The sequence below is a fragment of the Choristoneura fumiferana genome, chromosome 6 (genome assembly GCF_025370935.1).
Source record: "Choristoneura fumiferana chromosome 6, NRCan_CFum_1, whole genome shotgun sequence".
Classification (NCBI taxonomy): domain Eukaryota; kingdom Metazoa; phylum Arthropoda; class Insecta; order Lepidoptera; family Tortricidae; genus Choristoneura; species Choristoneura fumiferana.
The window spans coordinates 18,135,253-18,156,246 of NC_133477.1; the positions used below are offsets into that span (position 1 = coordinate 18,135,253).

General features: G+C 36.1%; 2 protein-coding genes and 1 long non-coding RNA gene across 7 annotated transcripts in view; 2 read left to right on the plus strand and 1 right to left on the minus strand.

Annotated features, from left to right (window-relative positions):
- Positions 1 to 1,316: 1,316 nt before the first annotated feature.
- Positions 1,317 to 1,971, plus strand: LOC141429260 (uncharacterized). The gene is made up of 2 exons (XR_012451508.1): positions 1,317 to 1,369; positions 1,652 to 1,971. It is a non-coding gene; the product is annotated as an uncharacterized lncRNA (long non-coding RNA).
- An 893-nt stretch (positions 1,972 to 2,864) lies between these two features.
- LOC141429259 (cytosolic Fe-S cluster assembly factor Nubp2 homolog) lies at positions 2,865 to 7,467 on the minus strand. Its single transcript, XM_074089540.1, has 4 exons — positions 7,282 to 7,467; positions 6,886 to 7,156; positions 5,743 to 5,914; positions 2,865 to 4,827 (listed from the first exon to the last, which is right to left on the minus strand). Exons 1-4 carry the CDS (start codon positions 7,390 to 7,392, stop codon positions 4,584 to 4,586), a joined length of 798 nt encoding a protein of 265 aa, XP_073945641.1. The 5' UTR covers positions 7,393 to 7,467; the 3' UTR covers positions 2,865 to 4,583.
- An 890-nt stretch (positions 7,468 to 8,357) lies between these two features.
- Positions 8,358 to 20,994, plus strand: part of tty (tweety) — a 97,373-nt gene continuing 84,736 nt past the window's right edge. For 4 of the 5 annotated variants that reach the window (XM_074089552.1, XM_074089551.1, XM_074089550.1 and 1 more), the window contains exon 1: positions 8,407 to 8,917. The gene's annotated coding sequence lies outside the window, so the exon portion shown is untranslated. Of the gene's footprint in view, positions 8,380 to 8,406; positions 8,918 to 20,994 lie in introns of those variants that run through there. The other variant, XM_074089553.1, reaches the window with a different exon arrangement.

The following is a 20,994-nucleotide window of genomic DNA, read 5'->3' on the forward strand; positions in this document are numbered from 1 at the left end:
GATAAATATTTTGATAACAATGTATGACTACATATTTATGCAACCTTGTTTTTGTATACATATTTTTAGACGTGACTGTACAGTCGAGTTCATAACATTGTGAGCAAAAATTTCATCAAAAATATCTGAACATGACTATTGTTAACGGCGCCGGCTTAGAAGCGTGTTCAGATATTTTTGATCATATTCTTCCTCACATGTTTATGAGCTCGACTGTACATACATACCATCGCCGGACACCTTTCAGAATAAGAAACAAGTTCTCTCTTTGTCATTCTTTGTTGGAGTGACAAAAGAAAATATACTCGTCCAATATTTTCTAATAATGCAACTGATAATTATTTATTTTTTTACGCCACTAGAGGCGCTAGTGTAGCGTGAGGTCTCCGAAATGTCAAATCTCATAGTTTTTGGGTGAGCTACGCGGGTTTATTTAAAATTAGAATAATTTTAGGAATATTTTGCAATATCTGAAATTAATTATGGCAAATATGCGTTCCGGGGCAATGAATGTCTGTGTTTAGAGACAGTTGTCTTTCGGAAACCTTTGTCCTCCCTTTTTTCCGAACAAAACGGGGACTATGCAACACTGTGGCATGCTCGATATTTTTATGGTACGGTTTTAAGGTGTATTAAATATTATTTTAATCAAAACTTTGTTTTCACGCCCGTAATAACAGACTTTGAAAACCTCACGCAACAGCGCCCAATGAGCCTCACCCAATGAGGGCTATCGCGAATGAATTCACCGCTAGAGGCGCTAGTGTAGCGTGAGGTCTCCGAAATGTCAAATCTAATAGATTTTGGGTGAGCCACGCGGGTGTATTTAGAATTAGAATAATTTTGTGAATATTTTGCATTACCTGAAATTAATTATGGCAATTATGCGTTACGGGGCAATGAATGTCTGTTTTTTGTCCTCCCCTTTTTCCGAACAAACGGGGACTATGCAACCCTGTGGCATGCTCGATATTTTTATGGTACGCTTTTAAGGTGTATTAAATATGATTTTAATCTAAACTTTGTTTTGACGCCCGTAATAACAGACTTTGAAAGCCATACTTAAAAACCTCACGCAACAGTGCGCCATCTAGTGAGACATAAAACGATAGCCCTCATTATTATAATTTAACGAGTAGATCCTTCTCCTTGTTTTTTTCCATCAAAATTATCTTGTTCGTGCGTAACAAATCGCCCCCTCCTCTTTAATGTGTGACGTTAGTTATGGCTGTCTATGTTGCAGCTACGAGCCGTGGAAGGCACCCAATCGACGTGCAGGAGCGCGCCCAGTGCGTGATCGGGACGACACTACCGCGCCATCGTCGACCACCTAGCGGCCGCGAGGCGCAACCGCGACGACGCTATGCAGGTAGTCTCCGAGACCGTCCACAAACTCTTTAGGGAGCATAAGTACTAAAAACACATCGGCGTTTGTCCACTCTATCGTTATGAAAGCAACTCTCCGGATGCTTAGGTCCTATGTTATCTGGCTCGGGTGCAGGTACAATCCGTCGCACGCGTCGCGTGCAGAAAGCGCTGTTCATACTATTTTCCACCCGCTCCGTGCAAACCATTTCAACTAGCGTAGGCCTTTAAAAGTAACTGCCTATAATCACACCATGGAAATAAATAAACCTAATTTAATCCACAGGAGCTTCGCCAGATGCTTGAAAAGGCGCCACCTCACTGCTGCCCCTCTTCCGAGGACGAAATCCGTCAGTTCATGTGGCTCCACGACGATACTGCCATACAAGCTAACACGGCTTAACGACCAAAGGACACGACACAAAAGCCCAGAGGGGCTACTACGAATTCGAAAATAGAAGTTCGTATCGTACTGTCCTCTCACACTCGTATTAAATAATATAAGCGTCAGCTGGACGGCAAGATATGAAGTTCCAATTTTGCTTTTGTTTCAATGCAAAACGTCAAATATCCACGATAAAGGCCATAAATAAATAAAATAAATAATACACGACTTGAAATTAATAATCTGAATTTCTATGGCTCATTTATTAGTTACTGAATAAATTCACAGGACTATGAATATTCTATATGCAAATATAAAATATTACCGTCAAATTACAATTTAATTTACATAATAAAGTATTTATGTTGCTGATTAAATGGGCTGCAGTTCGTGTATAATGGTCCTAAAAGCCGAACAGCAAACACAATAAAAAAAAGTTTTGGCGGGAAAATTGACTAGTGTCATTGTCTTTTTTTTTATTCACTGGGCTTGGGCTTTAGCCATTTTGCTGGTAAGTTCCATTGTAATTTGATTTTATTGGGATTATTTTAACGTTTTAAAAAAATCATGTTAGAATGAAATAAACACTTAGTTATTTGAGGCAGTTATAATTTGAGTCTGGTACAATTTTAGTTGTCTTAGGAATAAAACTGATTTCTAGGAGTTTTTATTTCTTTAAGTGCATGTTTGAGAAAAGCACTATACAAGCCTCGGCGTGAAAGTGTTCTTGCATTTTTGTAAGCTTTTATTTAACTTTTTATTTAACTTTGGAAGTCGTGGTTTCGACGCGAAAAAAGGGGTGTTATAAAATTTACGTGTGTGTACATCTATTTTAATTAATTTCATCGAGTTGGTTCATAGCTATAATTTATAAGTATCTGCTGTGAATTGAAGTTTGAAATTACAGTGGCGGGGGTTTTCAATTTTTTAAGTGAGTTTTTGAATGTATATTATCTGTACCGCTGCCCTTTTATCATGCTGTATCATGTAGATCAAGCTATTTAGTAGTCAATTAACTGAGTTAAACCTTTCCAGGGTTAATCCCTTAAAAGATCTCTTCGAGACGTTTTGAGAGTATTTTTTTTTAATTTTATTTCTATTTGTTGATTTCAAATCAACTGCCAATTTATTATTTACCTATATAATATTTTACTTTATTTTAAGATATAATTGTTTAAGTTTTACAATAGTACATAATAATATGTCAAAAGTTCCCAAAGTAAAGTGGCTGAATGAAAAGGTTGACCAGTTTGCAAGTAGGTAGGTACATTCATTAACGCATTCGCTACCACCTGACTTCCACAGGTGCCACCGACGCACGTGTGCGTTTAAAATGTATGAATAATTATGACAGCGGCACTGGGCGAAGTTCTGAAAACGCATATGTGCGTCGGTGGCAGTGAATGCGTTAACACGTTACCTTTTCGAATAACACTATGAAGATGTTATACTCGGTCAATTAAGCAAATACTCGTAAGTAGCTACTGATAAGTTCATTTGAGCCTCATTTTTGACTAGGGGCCATCTCGCGGACACAAATCGCCCAACATTCACGTAGCCTCTGCGACTTTGTCCCTTGACATGTCACACTCGATGTCTTTCATATTTCTAAATTACCTCGACGTTTCGGCCACAGTGGACTGTCTATTAATGCCTAAGGAATTTCCGAAATCGGACAACAATGTCTGAACTGAACATGCATGAAAAATAGAATCTCTTTTGTTCAAGTCAATTACAAAATGGCCAGCTGACTTGCCGAGCTTAAATATAAGGTTTTCTAAATTTCATAGCATTAAGGACATACATAAATATTTTAAATGTTTATTAGGATAAGGAAAAAAACTACATTGGTTTCGGTTTTATCAAAAAAGGAGGAGACTTTTTTTTCCTCAAAAATAAAATCGTGTCAGGCAATTCATTCTTCATTAGTCTCTCATCCCTACTAGGTACCTTTAATTTTCATTCAATGTAAGTTTACTCGAGGTCAAAGATTTTAGTACCTTGTCACTGTAACTTACGCAAACAGTGACAAGGTACGAAAGTATAAAGATATCTGTACCTAAATGGATTTTTCATGTCATAATTTACAGGAAGATTTAAATAAAGTAGAAAATAAAACTTCAACAATATTTAGTCTATATTTGAAAAACCAAATTAAATATAAAACAGGGTATTTTACATTTGTACGATTTTTATGTGTTATATTTAAATATACAACAAATCCGGCATAGGGTTAATGGATACATCTTATAATATATATGATATTTGTATACAATATTAGACTTAGTCGAATAAATGTCGTTTATTTAAAAACAATGTTTCATTTAGCAACAACAATTGATTAAAAATTATAGGAATGCGTTCTTATTAACTGTATGATACGAAATAATACGAGTATCTGATAAGACAAAGCGCATCTAATACCACCCTATTTTGTAGCTATAAGAGTGTATCAGTGGTTTGTGTATGACCCAAAATAAAGGCACATGCTCAAATTAGGAGCCTAATATATTTCGCAGTTAACAGTTTGAATAATAGTATTTTTTCTTAACTATTCTAGGATAATTTCATGATTCTTTAATTTCCTTTCAATAAAAACAAGAAGACATAAATGCAGTAACTATACCTTTCTATTTGCAATCAAATAATGTTATTGAAGGAATAAAGTCCAATCACTTGTTATGTGTCAACAAATCTTACTCTTACACTGTATAGGTAGAGTCATTCACGATGACGCGTGGTGGTTCTTATACAATGTCATTAATGTCTCATTTTGACAAAATCACACGTCTTCGTGGATGGCACTAGGTATATCTCCCTACAAAAAACAGTGCTACAAACTTCCGTTACTATTATTATCATTATCAGCTAGTAACCTGACTAACTCACTGAAAACTTTGCTTGTATTTGATTCGGGCAGTTCTTTAACAGCAGCAAGACCTTGTCCAGCCAGCTTGCCCACGCGTGGGTCAATGGGCACGCTGCCCAAGAACGGTATCTTGGCGTATTCGGCCAGAGATTTGCCGCCGCCACTGGAGAATATATTGGTGCACTCACTGCATGTTGGACATTCAAAGCTGAAAAATAATTTGATCATGTTTTAGTGGTGTGATTGTTTAACTAGTTATAAATGGATATTTACTTATTAATAAATACATTGATAATGGTCCGAAATGAACATATGGTATATTTTATACCTTAGGCTGCTATTTACTCATAAACTACTAATAATTCTCAAGCAAACTTAGCCGTTATAGTTTTCCTTGAGAGTTTGATATACTTACTACCGTCATGATTTTTTTCAAATTTTCCACTCACCGGTTTAGATTTTAGAGGGGGGACGCTCGATTTTTATGAAAATTTGCACTTTAAAGTTGAATATTTCGCAAACAAATCACTGAATCGAAAAATCGTCTTAGCAACCCCCTAATGGTTTTAAAAGACCTATCCAGCGATACCCCACACTATAGGGTTGGATGAGAAAAAAAAATCACCCCCACTTTACATCTATGGGAGGTACCCTAAAAAAAAATTACTTTTGAATTTTTAATTGTACCATTTTGTTGGCATAGTTTACATATATATCCGTGCAAAATTACAGCTTTCTAGCATTGATAGTCCCTGAGCAAAGCGCGGCGGACGGACAGACAGACAGACAGACATGGCGAAACTATAAGGGTTCCGTTTTTGCCATTTTGCTCCGGAACCCTAAAAACAAGTTGTCCATCCTGGTTCTACTAATGAAAAAAAAAACAGGGTGAGTTTTAAACCTGGAATGGTTGGCAATAAATAATGAAACTCACCAGCGGGGGCTACTACGAAATTCGTAAATCGAGTTTGTGTTGTTCCGTCCTTCTGGCACTTATACTATTTAATGCACGAATGAGAGGGATGGTACAATACGAATTTCGTATATCTATTTTCGGAGTAGAGGGCCAGAACTGAATGATCAGTTGGACATTAAAAAAATGTAGGTAAATTTTTGAACTTACCCGCTCATATTTTCAATAATGCCCATGATCGGTATCCCAGTCTTTCTACAGAATGTGATCTCTTTGCGTACATCCTCAATAGCTACTTGCTGTGGAGTTGTCACCAGGATAGCCGAGCACTGTGGCACTTGACGCAAGTTCTCCATTACTGTTATATGCTCATCTGATGTCCCTTTAATAAATAAAAAAAACTAGTTTCAGACCCTTCATCTACTTTAAATGTTCTCACCATGGGCGATATGATAATCACCCATTACCAGAAAGGGTTTAGCAGGCTAAGGCCTTTCTTAGCCTGCTTTTTTTTTTTCAGTATGTTGCATTTAATTATAATCGATTGATTTTTCGTATGGTAGTAGCTAATACTATTTGCAATTTATATGTTTTATTTCATAGTTGTACCCTCAAAAAAGTTAATAAAAAAAGGTGTCAGAAAATAAATTGTTATTTTTACTTTTATTTTTCACATATAAAATATTAATAACATTGTAGGGTATTCTCCCACAAAAACTATGTAACTGTGATTTTGTTTTAATGCTTTAGCTGCTATGGATTAGGAAAAAAACGAGTTTGAATTTTTTTTTAGGGAAACACATTTTTGACATTATCTCTGTGACAGTTCAAGATAGAGGGCTAAAAGTTGGAGTGATTACTAGTAATGAGGCGACAAACAATTGACAATCACCAATTCAACTATTCCTCACTATTTATGCTAAATCCTTTGCCCAAAATGAGCACATTATTTTGCCTAAAATATTTCTAGTTTTTTTCTCTAAGGTGCCCCCTTTTTTTACTAACAGTAAAATCTTTATTCAATATTAAAATTAAGAAAAACGCCAAACACACTTTTTTAAAAGATGACTAAGGATTTCAAACAAGATTAAGACCAGTTGATTTTAAAATAGCTCTTATCACAATAAAATAAGTTACCTATTTGAAAATCATACTTTTATCAGATAAAAAATATTTGAAAAACATTTTGTGTTTTGACTGTTACCAACTCTCAAATTAGCCGTTAAGATAGTAAAAAACAATTTTACAAAATTGGACATCTTTTTGCAAAAATGGCCAATATGATAACATTCGTAACATTAGTAGGTTCCGATTTAGAATAATTCAAGTACATAACATGTAATTATTTCGTACCCGGAGGTGTATCTATCACCAAATAATCAAGTTCTTGCCAATACACATCCTCCAAAAACTGCTTAATCATTGATGTTTTTTTAGGGCCTCTCCACACCACTGCATCATTCCGTGAACTCAGCAAAAAGCCTATAGACATGACACCAAGCTTTTGATCTGCATCAGTGTACACGGGGACCCATCCTTGAGGCCCCTGGTGCACGTTTTGGTCTTCTAAGTTGAGTAGATACGGCACACTGGGACCGCATAGATCTATATCCAGAAGACCAACCTGACACAATAACATACAAATATTTAAACACATAATGAATCAGATAAATGAAAGCCTTAAAATAATAAAATCAAGTAAAACTGCAAGAAAAGATAAGTTCAAGTTAAATGGGTTAAAGTACTCACTTTATAACCTCTTTCCTTCAATGTTAAAGCTAGTTGAGTGCTCACTGTTGACTTTCCTACACCTCCTTTTCCTGATAGTACCAGTATAACGCGTTTGACGTCGTCCAACATCTTCAAAGAGAAATAATAAATAAGAATATAATTCCAGAATGTCGTAAAAAAGTCAACACATACACCACAACAAAAGTGACAATGACAAGACAAGTAAGTTGGGAAGGCGTTTTACAATTTAATGACAGTTCGAAATCGGCAAGCATGGATTTGGTTGTTGAAACCAAGCATTTCACTGGAACGTTTCTGAGTAAAGGCTTGTTTACACTTTGTGAAGTAGCAAGTGCGTGAGAAGTGCAGGTGTAAAATGATTAGTAAAAACCAAGTAAAAACAACGTCACCGGGTCACCGGTCACGCTGTTAGTTAAGTGGCAAGTGCAAGTGCGAAGTAAAGTAAATAGACGTTCGGTCTATTTTTGCCTGTTAATTAGTTGCCCCCGCAGACCCTCGTACTACTCCCCGTACTCGCAATCGCAGTATCGTCCTACCTAACTCTGTAAACAGGATCTGCTTGTTAAGTGCATAGTACGGACGGATGCGAAAGGTAAAAATTTTGCTGTACACTGCACCTGCACAAAACAAAGCAACGTGTAAACGATTTCATTAACACTTATCGTAAAAAACTGTTAACTAATCAGCAATCACTTCTCACCTGCACTTGCTACTTCACAAAGTATATATTCTGTGACAAAGTGTAATATGTACCTAAACAAGCAATTTATTGAATCAGGCGTTACTTTGCGAAGGTCCATATCAATGAACTAAAATAATTTGTTTGCTCACTCGCGACCTTATGATTATGATAGTTAAATTGATCTGAGTCTAGCATCTGGTAGCATGGTGTACGGTTGTGTTGCTCTGAAGATGAGCTCTGGTTGAGTTAGAAACGTGTCAGTGTAGTGTGGTGGTGGTGGTGATAGATGGGTTTGTGTGTTCTTACAGTGTGGAGGCGGAGGAACTGTATGAACACACATATTTTGCATAATTGCATAAACTTAACTACATATCATAAGGTCGCGGGTGAGCAAAGAAATTCTTTTAGTTCATGTAAACAAACCTTAACGTCTCAAAATTTTGCGCTCCATTGTACGCATTAAGTACTTTGCCTAGACGTCAAGCAATAAAATGGCACTGCTGATTGAAAGGATTAAACATTAAACGTTAGTTGTCTGGTACGATAAATATACTGTAAAAAAAATGGGTAGACCTTTTGTTCAGCTCAGTCGGCCGGCCCTACTTTTGACATGACAGCGCTTGCGCGTCGACTGTGGCGCCGCGGCCGCGATCGGTGGCGAAATCAAAAATTCCTCAGTTTTGTAAAGATTTTTGTAGCGGTGGCTGTGTAGATTGCGAACCGGTATTAGGAAATGAATTCTTTTGCTCAATACACACAAGATTATTGGACGTTTTATGACATAATTTGTTTGTGATATTGTTTTCTGTGTTCATTTTCGATAGAGTAGATGGTGTTTCGCGCGTGCAAGTGTATTTCCTTTGCGTAGCTTTTGAGTTAATTTTGTGGTTGTGCAAGGATTTTGTTCTCGACTTTGGCTCGCGGCGGTCGACGTTGTGACGTTGTTCTCAGGTAATGTTGTATTTAATTAGTTGTTAATGATGTGCGTAGAATTCGGCATGGAGTAGTAAACATGCCCTGTGGTGCGAGCGGCGTAAATGCGGGTCTCGTAGTATCGGGCGACTCCCGCCCGACCCACCCCTCGTTAAACCCTGATGGAGGGCGATCGCAAGATGACTTTATAAACCAAGAAATATTCTCGTACCCTTCTCAATATTCTCCTTGCAAATGTTTGCTTTGTACGTTATTCCAATTTTGTCCGTCATAAATTCTTGTTCTATTGCGTTATTTTGATCGGATCCCGGGAAATTACTCTGACTAATTTACGTAGCATTATTTGCACAATTAGTTGAATAACAAATAAATGGAATGTATTGGTTTTCACTTGTTATTTACCTATTATTTCTAAAATAACTGCCTATTTTACCAGGTTTTGTGAAGATGGAAGAAAACTTAATTCGAATTTAGAAACAAAATGCCCAAACAGAAGAACATAGATACCTAGATGAAAGCCAGCCAGTATTTGAAGTTATTGTGGATCTCCACCTAGTAGATATTCAAAGTTATTTAGATTTTATATGGAGTATCTTTTGGCTAGGAGATTAAAAAAAAATGAAGACTGAGTATAATTTACTAATATTGCCAGGGGACACCAACTATTTGACAGAAATTTTAGGTAGGTAGGTCTAGTCAATGGTAGCTCTATGCAAACCATTGCGTTTCATAGGTACTGCAATGTTTTGTATTGACTTATTTGTTATTACAAACAAAAATCTTTAGAAGTCTGGAAATTGAAATTTATTAAAAATCAATAGGAATTAAATTGTTAGTTCCAGTTAGCAATTGTAATTGTAATTTATGATAATATTGTTGTTTCCTGCAACATAGACTGCATCCTGTAAGAACTTTTTTTTTTAATTAGTGTATAGGTAATTTAGGGAAAAGGTAATTTCCTTTTATTAGTGAAAGATTTTTTTAAATTTAAATCAATTACCTCCTTATTACCTACCTTGTTGTGATTTATAATCACAATGATGATAAATTAATAGCACTACTAACTGGTAGATTAGATAAGCTTTTGAGAATCAGTGACCTATGTGTTTTTGCATCTGTTGTTTCAATTTTAAAAAGTTAAACATTAATTATAAAGTAATTTAACACACCATTAGTTAATAGTACCTCCCCAGAGAATAGATCCTTATGAAGAAGAGCTTGATCTATTTTACCGTAGTTTATGATAAAGCTGACAGTCATATTTGTGGTACTTAAGTCTCATTCAAATATTAAATAAAAAAAGTGCCGACAGTGAAAAAAAAAACTTTAATGTTTACCCGAGTGGGGTTAAATATAGGATCAGAACTTCACAGTAGTAATTTATTTGTCATTTATTAATTACCACACATTAAATACACAACATTAAAGGTGTTTCTATATAATAATAAAAATACTGCGGCAATATGCAGATGCTGTGCAATTACCTTTGCAAAATGATGATCCTCTCAATTGTGACTTGGCCCATTAACTTCACACACACTGTGAATATAAAGTGTAGCTACAATGTCACTACATGCTCTGTATGCAAATTTCCACAGTACTTTGTATGTATGACAAGTTTGGCCCACATTTTACAAGTACAGAATATATAATTTGGGCATCTTGCTTGCAAAACTTGGTGATTCAGTACATGTCCAGCTTGTACAGTCAACGTCATAAATAAGTGATCATTTCTGTACCTTGTCACTTTCAGTCATTACACAATTTTGTATGACTTTTCAAACATGATGTTAAAGTGACAAGTTATCACTTATTTATGACATTGACTGTACCATAGAGTTGATTATGACCATATCGAAAAGGAAGTGTATGCTTATAATCAGCTTTGTATGCTTTCACAGTTATATAAATATGTAATAGGTATCTGTTTGTTTTATTAATTATATTGAGGACATTGGCTGTGATTAACAATGTTTAAGGTAGGTAGCTAGCTAGGTATAGGTATTTTAATTGTTATGCTTAGCTTTAAGTATAAGTTATACTGTTGACTCACTATTTAATTGAGCATGATATAGTAAGCTCGATAGGATATGGTGTTGTCTTAGTTTAGCTGAGAAGTGGAATAACGGAGCAAGAATTAAAAAAAAACTGTATTTTCAACATCAATAACGCAATGGTAGTTTTTATTTTATTTTGAGTCAATGTTTGGGTTTGTTTCTTTAGTGATAGTTTCGCATCTTTGGCTTGCAACACTGTATCACTCTGTGCTTGATATTTACCTCCATTGCAAGACAAGAACAAGAAGAGAACATAGGTTGCCAACTTAAATTGACCCAAGATCTACTAAGGAGATTCTGTGTCTATGCATGTAAAGAAAGAAAGAAAATACATTTATTCACAACAATAGTATTAAGTACAAATAGACAACACATAGGAAAGTATGTGTCATTGCGGTTGTGGTTCGGACACTGGCTCAGCATAATGCTGAAGCGTTAATAATAAACAACCCAGCCTGATTTTCAGCCAGCACCTTCTCATAATAAGTATTTTTCATTTAACAATATTTCTGTTTGAACTCGGTGACGACTAGAAGATGTAGTGGTTAGAGGATCTAACTATGAAACTTAAGGTCCAGTCCAGGGTACCTTCCCTAGCCACGTAGATGTTGTCTATGATAATTTTATTATACCATATCATATGCAATAACCCACACAATCATCATTTTTGTATTTACAAATGTTAAGTCTTGATTATCAATGAATCTTAGAACAAATCATTGGTGTTAATTATCTTATATTTTTAACTCTGCCACAATAGGATAGATAGACAAATAGCCGCGATCGACTGGTTGGCCACTCATGTGCGATACCATGAGAATCAGGTCAAGGCGGAACATGATCAAAAGTTGCCCATAGGCTTAGTTTAGACTTACAGAAAAAGACGTAGATACGAAGTCGTAGCGAACGAGCTTAAGATGGTCAATCGAGCGCCGCGATTGTAGGTACATAATGCAATGAGGGCTGTCGCGTATGAATTCGCCACTAGAGGCGCTAGTGTAGCGTGAGGTCTCCGAAATGTAAATCTCATAGCTTGAGCTACGCTTTATTTATAATTAGAATAATTTTGTGAATATTGCAATATCTGAAATTATTATGCAAATATCGTTTGAATGCTTGAGACAGTTTTGTCTTTCAGAACTTTTTTTTACAAAACGTGGAACAACACTGGCATGCTCGATATTTTTATAGTACGGTTTAAGGGTTTAATTGATTTAAACAAAAGTTGTAGGCGTTTAACTTGAAAAAGCGTAAATACGAAGTCGTTTAAGATGGTCAATCGAGCGCCGCGATTGTAGGTACATATTGCAATTCGCACGACGTTTCTTGCAGGTCTGAACTGGGCTTTAAAAGACTTGGTTTGTTCACACCTCAGACCTACGCGGCGGAACCTAATTATACGATCAAACCCCACTGTTATCGTAAACCCAATTCCGCTTTAATTACAACACAGGGGAAGCTCAAGGCCGCGGCACGAACAGGGGTGATCTGTTACCCCTGGCCACCCCTGTGAGTCACTTGCTTTATGGCCCGACGGGGTTTCGATATTATTGGAATATTAATTCTCACATTAGTGGCAGAATGGGCAAATGCCTTTGCCGTGTTTTGGTTTCGAATCAGCACTGAAGCGCAATGTTTGCATTACTGCTAAAACTTTAACAATGGACAAGGCTGTATGAGCCTAGTTTCCTTCGCCTATCCTGATTAGGTAAACTAAACATTGTAGGTAGTTACGAGCACTAGCAAAGCATAATAAAATCTTTTATGTACATTTATAGTACCTTATAGTACGTACGAAAGTACGCTGCGTCACTATTCAAAGGTCTTACTCAATTCCCTCTAAACTAAAGTTTCCGTCGGCTATAAGCTTAGTTAAAACAAATCCAAGTGCATAATTTATGCGATGCACGCTTTAATTCAAATTAAACTTTATGACGCATAATAAACTGCAGATTAAAAGTTTCATAACAACATGCCTACCCGAAGCTCTTTTAAAGCATTTAAGCCGAACGAACAGTCGAGCGCTCAAGCTCTTCAGTGGCTCGACGTTGCGTAAAAAGCAAATGCTGGGCAGTTACGAAATCGTATTGCATGCACCGCAGTGTACTTTTTGTCAGTGTAAACTAGGAATAACTCACCAATTGAGTCAAATGTTTTATATTAAATTTGTCAAAAAAAAGTTGCCACGCAACTGGTTGCTGCACTCTGATAATCTGATTGACTGAACCCAAGGTCAACTAGAGTCGGACAAGCAGGTAGTAAATACGATCGGTAACTGTTTAGCATTTGTGTGGCATTAGCGAATAGAAGTCACTTGTAATTTTTTTTATGAAAAAATACTTAATTTAAAGATAATACCAAGAATACCTACCTTTTTTTATGGAGCGCTTGGATCTTTTTCATTTTTAACACATACACACACACGCACGCACGCACGCTATCTTCACAAACATTATTGCAGTCAATCTGTGAAGCTTTGCCCTCAGTGGAAGAGTTCCTACCGGAGTTTTGTATTGAGACAGCAAGCGTAGCATTGATGTTTCAAGGGTAAAATGTCTAGTCTAAGGTACCTACTTACGTGGTTTTGCATTTGCAGTGAGCCTGCAACTTGCATACTGTTGTGCGCATTTCTGTTAGATTTATATGAATTGTGCGCGCGTACATTATATGTGATGTAGTGTGCGAGCTACGAGCTTGTTGCATTTCTGGATAAAATCTCTACAGGATGCAGTCCAATCTGCAGTAAAACAAATGCCGCACGACACGCCACTGCTCGTTTGGTCTCATTTGATAGTTGATGTCTTTTTCTTACCCGTTTGTTTACAAAAAAAGGTAGTGTATGAAATAGCAAATAGCAATCGTCCTTAAGTTATACAATTTGTTAAAAGTTACAAAAAAAGGATTGATGATGATTAATTTTTTAAATGCCGATTGGCATGAGACTACGTACAATTACAAATACTTTAAGCAAAGTGTATTCATGTTTGTCCAGAGGCAAGAGGTCAACCACTGAACTAAAATGATGCTAGATGATATAAACAGATCGTAATCCGTATAAATAAAGATTCAAAATAACGATCCAGTCGGATGAAGATTGATCCACTTACCACATGAGCATCAGTATTGTTTCGGTAACAATGAAAGATTTATCGTACTAGGTATCCGGAGTAATGTAATGCATGATTATATGTAGAATAAATCAGATAAACTACAATACCTCAGTTGATCACACCGCTGTGCGAAAAGCCAATTGTTGAATTGAAATCTTTTCGATGTCTATATCGATGCCAGTTTTCATCTTATCGCTGACATGTCGATGGTTACTATGGAAAGACCTGTGTTTCACGCTTAGGGTACTGGGATTTCAGCCCTGTGTGGTTCATCAAAAGGTTCCATTTAAGTGCAATAAATTGATATAGTGAGGTAGTGATGTTGATGTATCAGAGTATCAGCGTACAGATAGGGTTATCAACCCCTTTATAGCTGTTCTGTTGAGGGTCTATCACAGAATTGATAATACTGAACGTATTAGTTGCCAAAGTATTGGGCGAAAATTGCGTTCGTGGTGGTAAACTTTAAAAACCGGCCAAGAGCGTGTCGGACAAGCCCGAAATAGGGTTCCGTAGCCGTTACGAAAAAATTAAGTGATGTTTTTCTAAGGATTTCGTTTTTTATACAGAATATTCCAAGTTTAGGTATATTTTATACCTTAGGCTGCTATTTACTCTTAAACTACTAATAATTCTCAAGAAAATTTTATCGTTATAGTTTGCCTTGTAAGTTTGATATACTTATTAGGGCCAATCAACTTTTTTACCGACACTAATCTGTCCGCGACATTTTTCAAACAATTGCAGATTTTTGAAAGTAAACATGTTTTTCTGTAATTTAATAGATGGTGTACATGAAAACATGCCCTCCTACGTAAGTTTAAGCTATTAAACCGTAAAATGTCTTGTTGGAAGTACGATTTTTTTGTAACGCCAGAGACAATTTTGGTAATGCAGGAGGCGCCCAAACTGTCTGTAAAATAGTTGATTGGCCCATTATATAGTTTGTTTCAGTTAAAATGACAAAAATGCACTTAACATGGGATTTTACAACTTCTTTTGTTGCTATAAATATGAAAGGAAAAGATATCAAAGAGACAATAAAACTGACCGAAGTATGGCACGTGTACTGGAGTAGCTCAACCTCAAAACAACATCAAACTATCAAGATTGCTTGTTCACAGTATACTTTGGGCCTACCGACACCTGCGTAATTGTTTTACAACCCTACTTGAAGATAACAATTAAACAATAGATGTTGGAATTGGTTGGTTTTAAGTACTTTTCATCATTTTAACTAAAACAAACTATACCATCCTAAATATTTTCAAATGTTTCCATCCACCGGTTTAGATTTTAGAGGGGAGGGGGGGACGCTCGATTTTAAGGAAAATTTGCACTAAAGTGACCTATCCAACGATACCCCACACAATAAGGTTGGACCAGAAAAAAAAATTCACCCCCACTTTAAGTCTATGCTCCCATAGTACTCTAAAATTTTTTTTTTTAATTTTTAATTGTGCCATTTTGTTGGCATAGTTTAAATATATATTCGTGCAAAATTACCGCTTTCTAGCATTGATAGTCCCTGAGCAAAGCCAAAGCCATGGACGGACAGACAGACAGACATGGCGAAACTATAAGGGTTCCGTTTTATACGCTTATACTCGTTTCTGAATAGGGTATATAGAAGAAAATTTAAAACTATTAATTTCGTTTATTTAAGACGAGCAAGCAAAAGCAACTAACAAGTGGAAGGACGTAGTCTCTGCCTACCCCGTTGGGAAAGAGGCGTGATTTTATGTATGTATGTATTTAAGACAAATACATACAAACAACAAACAAACACAAAATAAGTTTTTTGTCAGAAGAAAGCCTGAAAGCCTTCTATGAACTGAAATATCAAGCACGGTAAAATATTGTAGTTTTGCTTTGAGACTCCGCAAAGTTTATCAATATTTATATAAAAAAAAATGAAAAATGGTTAGCAATAATAACAGAAAGCTCTTAAAACTATGTTAGTGCATAGAAAATGAATCAATTACACGTTTCTTGGATCGGAATGCTTTTTGTCAGCCCTAGAGCTCGTAATGTTAATTTATGACATCTCCGCAGGGATTATCAGGAGGTCTATAAAGTAACTCGGGCCGTAATAACTTGGGCGGTAATCAGTGTTATTGATACCCAGCTGTGAATAGTTTTGTTTACTTATTGACTTGGTTCAGGGCTGTCGAGTTCTAATTATTAATCTGACGGGGCACCGTGTCAGCCAGGTATGCAAAGCAAACGGGCGATACCGGCCGTGGATTACTAACCATTTTAGGGCATTTTTAAACCTCTCTCTATTATTTTAATAATGTAGTAATTAGGTACATATGTAAATGTGATTAATGAGGGTTTCTTGATAGGCGAAATATCGTTAGGTGGCACTAGTATAATTTATAGGTCCGTTTGGTTTAGTATAGCTGACTTAGTCTAGCTTGCGATGCGATTAGTTCATTTAGTTATGTAACCAATCACTAGGTTCACAGAACCTTCTGGACCTTGCTCTAGAAAAAAGTGCTGTTTTTTTTAAATTAAATACATAAGTTGATGCTTTATGTGCATATGTACCTAGGTGTTATGTGTCGTTCATTTATAACCAGGCTTTCAAAATACGACTTTTAATATACTATGATATGACATTAAAAAAAAGTTGATAACCCTAGTCTTTCCCATCGCATTCTACTATTTCAAAGAATTCGTTTGTTTATCCGATGTATACGAAAACGTTAGGTTCTGTTTTGTTTATAAAGTTAGTTCGCGGTGGTTAATGTGTTTTTAACTAATGTTTGCGTCCTTAATTAATTTGGTAACGTGGTCCTCCGAGCCGGATATTGATTTTGTTTTTTTAGTGATAACACAACACGTATTAAACACATAAACGTACCTACATTATGTATGTATGTATGTAAACTATTTATTGTACAAAAGAAAAGAAACAAAATACAATAAAATATAAATAATAAAATATTATAGCATGAAATATTATAGTCGGCCAAGTAAGAGCTTTACCATTTTTTTGACAGTTCCTACAATTTCAATGTTTTACCGTGCATTGATATTGAACCTCAAGGTGGAAGACGAATTATAACCAGGTGAGATACCCTTGATAGAGTTGCATACATTTTGTTGGTCCCGGTGAAATATATAGCCCTATCATATAAGTTAATGTGTCTACTCCAATAATTATTCGTGAGACTTTTATATTCTTTAAAAACGAATTGATGTTTAAGATGAGTTCTATCAGACCACAATTTTAATTTTCATTCAATTTTTATGGAATAATCGAGAAAAACTAACAAAAATGCAATGTTGCCAGCTCAGCAGGTATAAACGCTCTTAAGGAAAGAAGTAAGAATTCCTAAAAAATTGTGTAGGTACACTTGTAGTATAAGTAATTAAATTATACAGCGCATTGGTTTTTTATTGGTTACCATATTAAAACAATGATGCTGTCATCAAGTCGCTCCTTATTGGTTTGACCGTTTACTGGGCCAATTAACGTCACTGACGTAAGTTTAACAGCCAATCAGGCAGCGTGCAACTAGCATCCATCAAGGTAAAGATATTCTTTTACATTAAAAACAAATGCATGTTATGCAAAGAAAATTAAGGTCAAAAACCCTCTGCGGTCAGTGTTCTCTTCGTGATAACACTCGCGATAATAATGACGACTCGTTCGCACGTTCGTTACTTCACTCACTACATATTACAAAGTCATATCTTACTTTTAAGGTAAAATTAAGCTACGTGCCTGAATAGAAGGCCCTATTTTGAATACACGAAAAATGAACAAGTTGCACTCAGGACTCCGGGTGCTAACGAGCCACAACTTGTTAAAAACTTTAGAAAAAATACGCGACCCGACTCATTACTCGGCGAGATAAAAAAGACTCCTCAGAATTGTCAAAATTGTTGCCAATGCGATCTTAAAAACATCACTGTTAACTTATAAGAGTTCTTGGATTTTTTCGAATGGTATACGAATAAAATATGTTCTTTTAAGGAATTGTAATTTAATACTGTCGGTTTGAATTCCAAGGTACATGTATCAGGTCATTTTTGTTAAAGTAACGCAACGGTACTTTACATGTACAAATTATCTCGATCTCTGCGATTGGGGACAACATTTTTTGTAAGTTTTATAAAAGGATAAAAGCAAGATTCCTCGCTGTATCCTAGTGGCGCCCAAATTGAGAGTCCATAGACCAAAACCGGATACCTATGACACTATCATTCCATTAGTTTTTCTTTAAAACATTCTAAGAATTGTATCTAATCATTTAACAAAAGAAATTCGAGCCTAAACTAAGTTTCTCACTAATTAAACTGCTAATTGAATTACTTTTCGTCGGGCAGGCAGGCAGTAGGTACAGACCTATACATAAATACACATGGGAAAATTTTAAAGATAATTTACAAAAAGACACTTTGTAAAAGCGTTCCAATTTGGTTTATTAACGTTATATTCTTTAGTTATGTGTTGTTATGACTCGGTTATTAATGATGTTCCATACGCCCACTAACATTAAGTTGTAGTGCTGACTACAATTTATAACAGCGCTATCCATATTATTTGACTTAGTGTGACAATCGAATACGGACTCGACGGGCCGACCCATGGCAAATGGGGGTACACTCTTTCCCGGCCCGGATAATACCGACATGGAAATACCGGCCCTGTTTTTTGTGTACACACCCATAGAAACTGACAGGAGCTTCTATGGGCGTGTACACGAAAAACAGGGTCGGTATTACCGGCCGTTATTTGTGTACACACCCATAGAAACTGACATGAGCTTCTATGGGCGTGTACACGAAAAACAGGGTCGGTATTATCCGGGCCGGGAAAGAGTGTCACCCGAAAATGGTATTTACACTGTTTTTTTTTTAAATAAGAAATATATGTGTTGCCACACTTAGAGTTCAGTTTATAAGGAACTTTTTTTGTTGAAGTCCCTCGTTCGGTGTTTGTTTTTTATGAATTTGAATCGATATTTGTCTTTTATTGCAATAAACACTTTATACACACAGAATAACTTACTAGTACTGACAACGGTTTGCTTTCCCACGCTATCAACCAATACTGCAAGTTCCAAAAATATCTTTGCGAAGAACACGAATAAGTTGAATTTTCTAGTAATAGTGAGAACGAAATAAAACGTTATGAATGTAAAAGGTTTATTTAGAATCGTTGGCAGCGCCACAACATTCGACCTTATAAAATACAGGTTTCTAAAGTCTAGATATTTTTTGTGGCTGCATATCATAGCCCAGTCACATTCTGATGTAAGTATCAACTGCACAACTATGCTGTAGAGGCTATTTAGTGTCTAAAGAATTTTACTTTCATTATGTAAAATACGAGGATCTAATTACTATGAATAGAGCATTTTCGCACTCAGTAGTTCCAATTCGGAGGGTAAGTAAGTTGATTGCATTCCCATTCCCCAGTGTCCTTAGTGTTGCCTTTCCAATATGTATCATGCCGATTACATTACGCGTACGCTCTAGCGACGAATTTTTCCGATGGTGTTAATTTAATTTATTCTGCACAATTTTCGTTTGTAAGAAATGGGAGTGTTATGGGAGTTGGTATCGCTCGCGGCTTTCCGAGGAATCTTCTAAAATTAACATCACATAAGCAATTACTTAACTGATAAAATTTAATATTATTATGGGCGTTGCAGCTTAAAAAAAAATAAAAAAAATATTCGCTCTTCGTCGATCTGTTTTCAATAAAAAAAACATGTATTTTTTTGGGATTTGAAATTCTGCTTACCGATAATGTTGGCAGATAATTTTACTTATCATTTTTTATACCAATAGTCGTTCTTGTTAACTGTCGCAATAAGTTTGATCTGCGTCTGCGAATCGATTTTCTGCCAACAGACTTATTGGCGAAACGAGTAAGCACTGGCGTATGGAGTTATTTTTCAGGGGGGGGGGGGGCGGGCTGGCCTGGGTTTTTGTGTGAAGATATAAGTATTATAGAATTTTGAATCGGTAGCCCAACATCCTGGGGTGGGCACTAGACCATACTGGGGTGGGCGCGGCACACCCGGCCCTCCCTCTACATAGGTACGCCTATGCAAGTAAGTTGTGTAATGTCATTATGCCAAATTGTACTCTGCGAATAGACTGTGAAACGAAAATCGGCCAATTGATTGGTCCCCAGTTAACCTTAATAATAACATAATATGTTGAATTGTATTTTAGATATTTAAAATAAAAAAGTTCTCATGAACTACCTTAATTAACTTTACTTTTCCGCTATAAACCATACCGCTTGCACACCGATTTTCACAGTTGGAGATGGATTAAAGTTCCACAGTTTATTAATTTGGAAGATATTTTGTTTTTGTTAATTAAGTCAGAGCCTTGAATTAGCGAAGTTTATGACACAAACCACGCCCGCCAGTAAAACACTAATCCGGCTTAGTTGCAAGCTACAAAAAGAAACTCATACCGCTTATTGAAGTTCCTCTTAGTATATTTTAATTTACTCGAATCTTTAATGTTAAATTTATATAATACTTACTTGTACTTTAGATACCAGTGGCGTGACGTCGTAACAACTCGTTTCTTATCGGGTTGCCTATTTACGTTACGTCAGAGATGACAAGTAGGAATTTAGGTAAGTACGGCAAAGGTTGTGAACAGGAACTCCAATCCAAGATATTGCATCTGTCATACCTAACACACGCTTGTCTCTCTCTCTCCGGGTTGCCTAACGAAAATTTTTACTTGGTACTGACGTATACTTGGTACACGCCATTGGTACAATCGAGATCTTAAACTTCTGAGCAAACATTACATCAAAAATATGTGAACACTACTCTATCGTTACCGGCATAGAAGCGTGTTCAGATATTTTTGAACAAATTATTGCTCAGAAGTTTACGAACTCGGCTGTACCTACTGACGTACCTAGTTTAATTTGGTG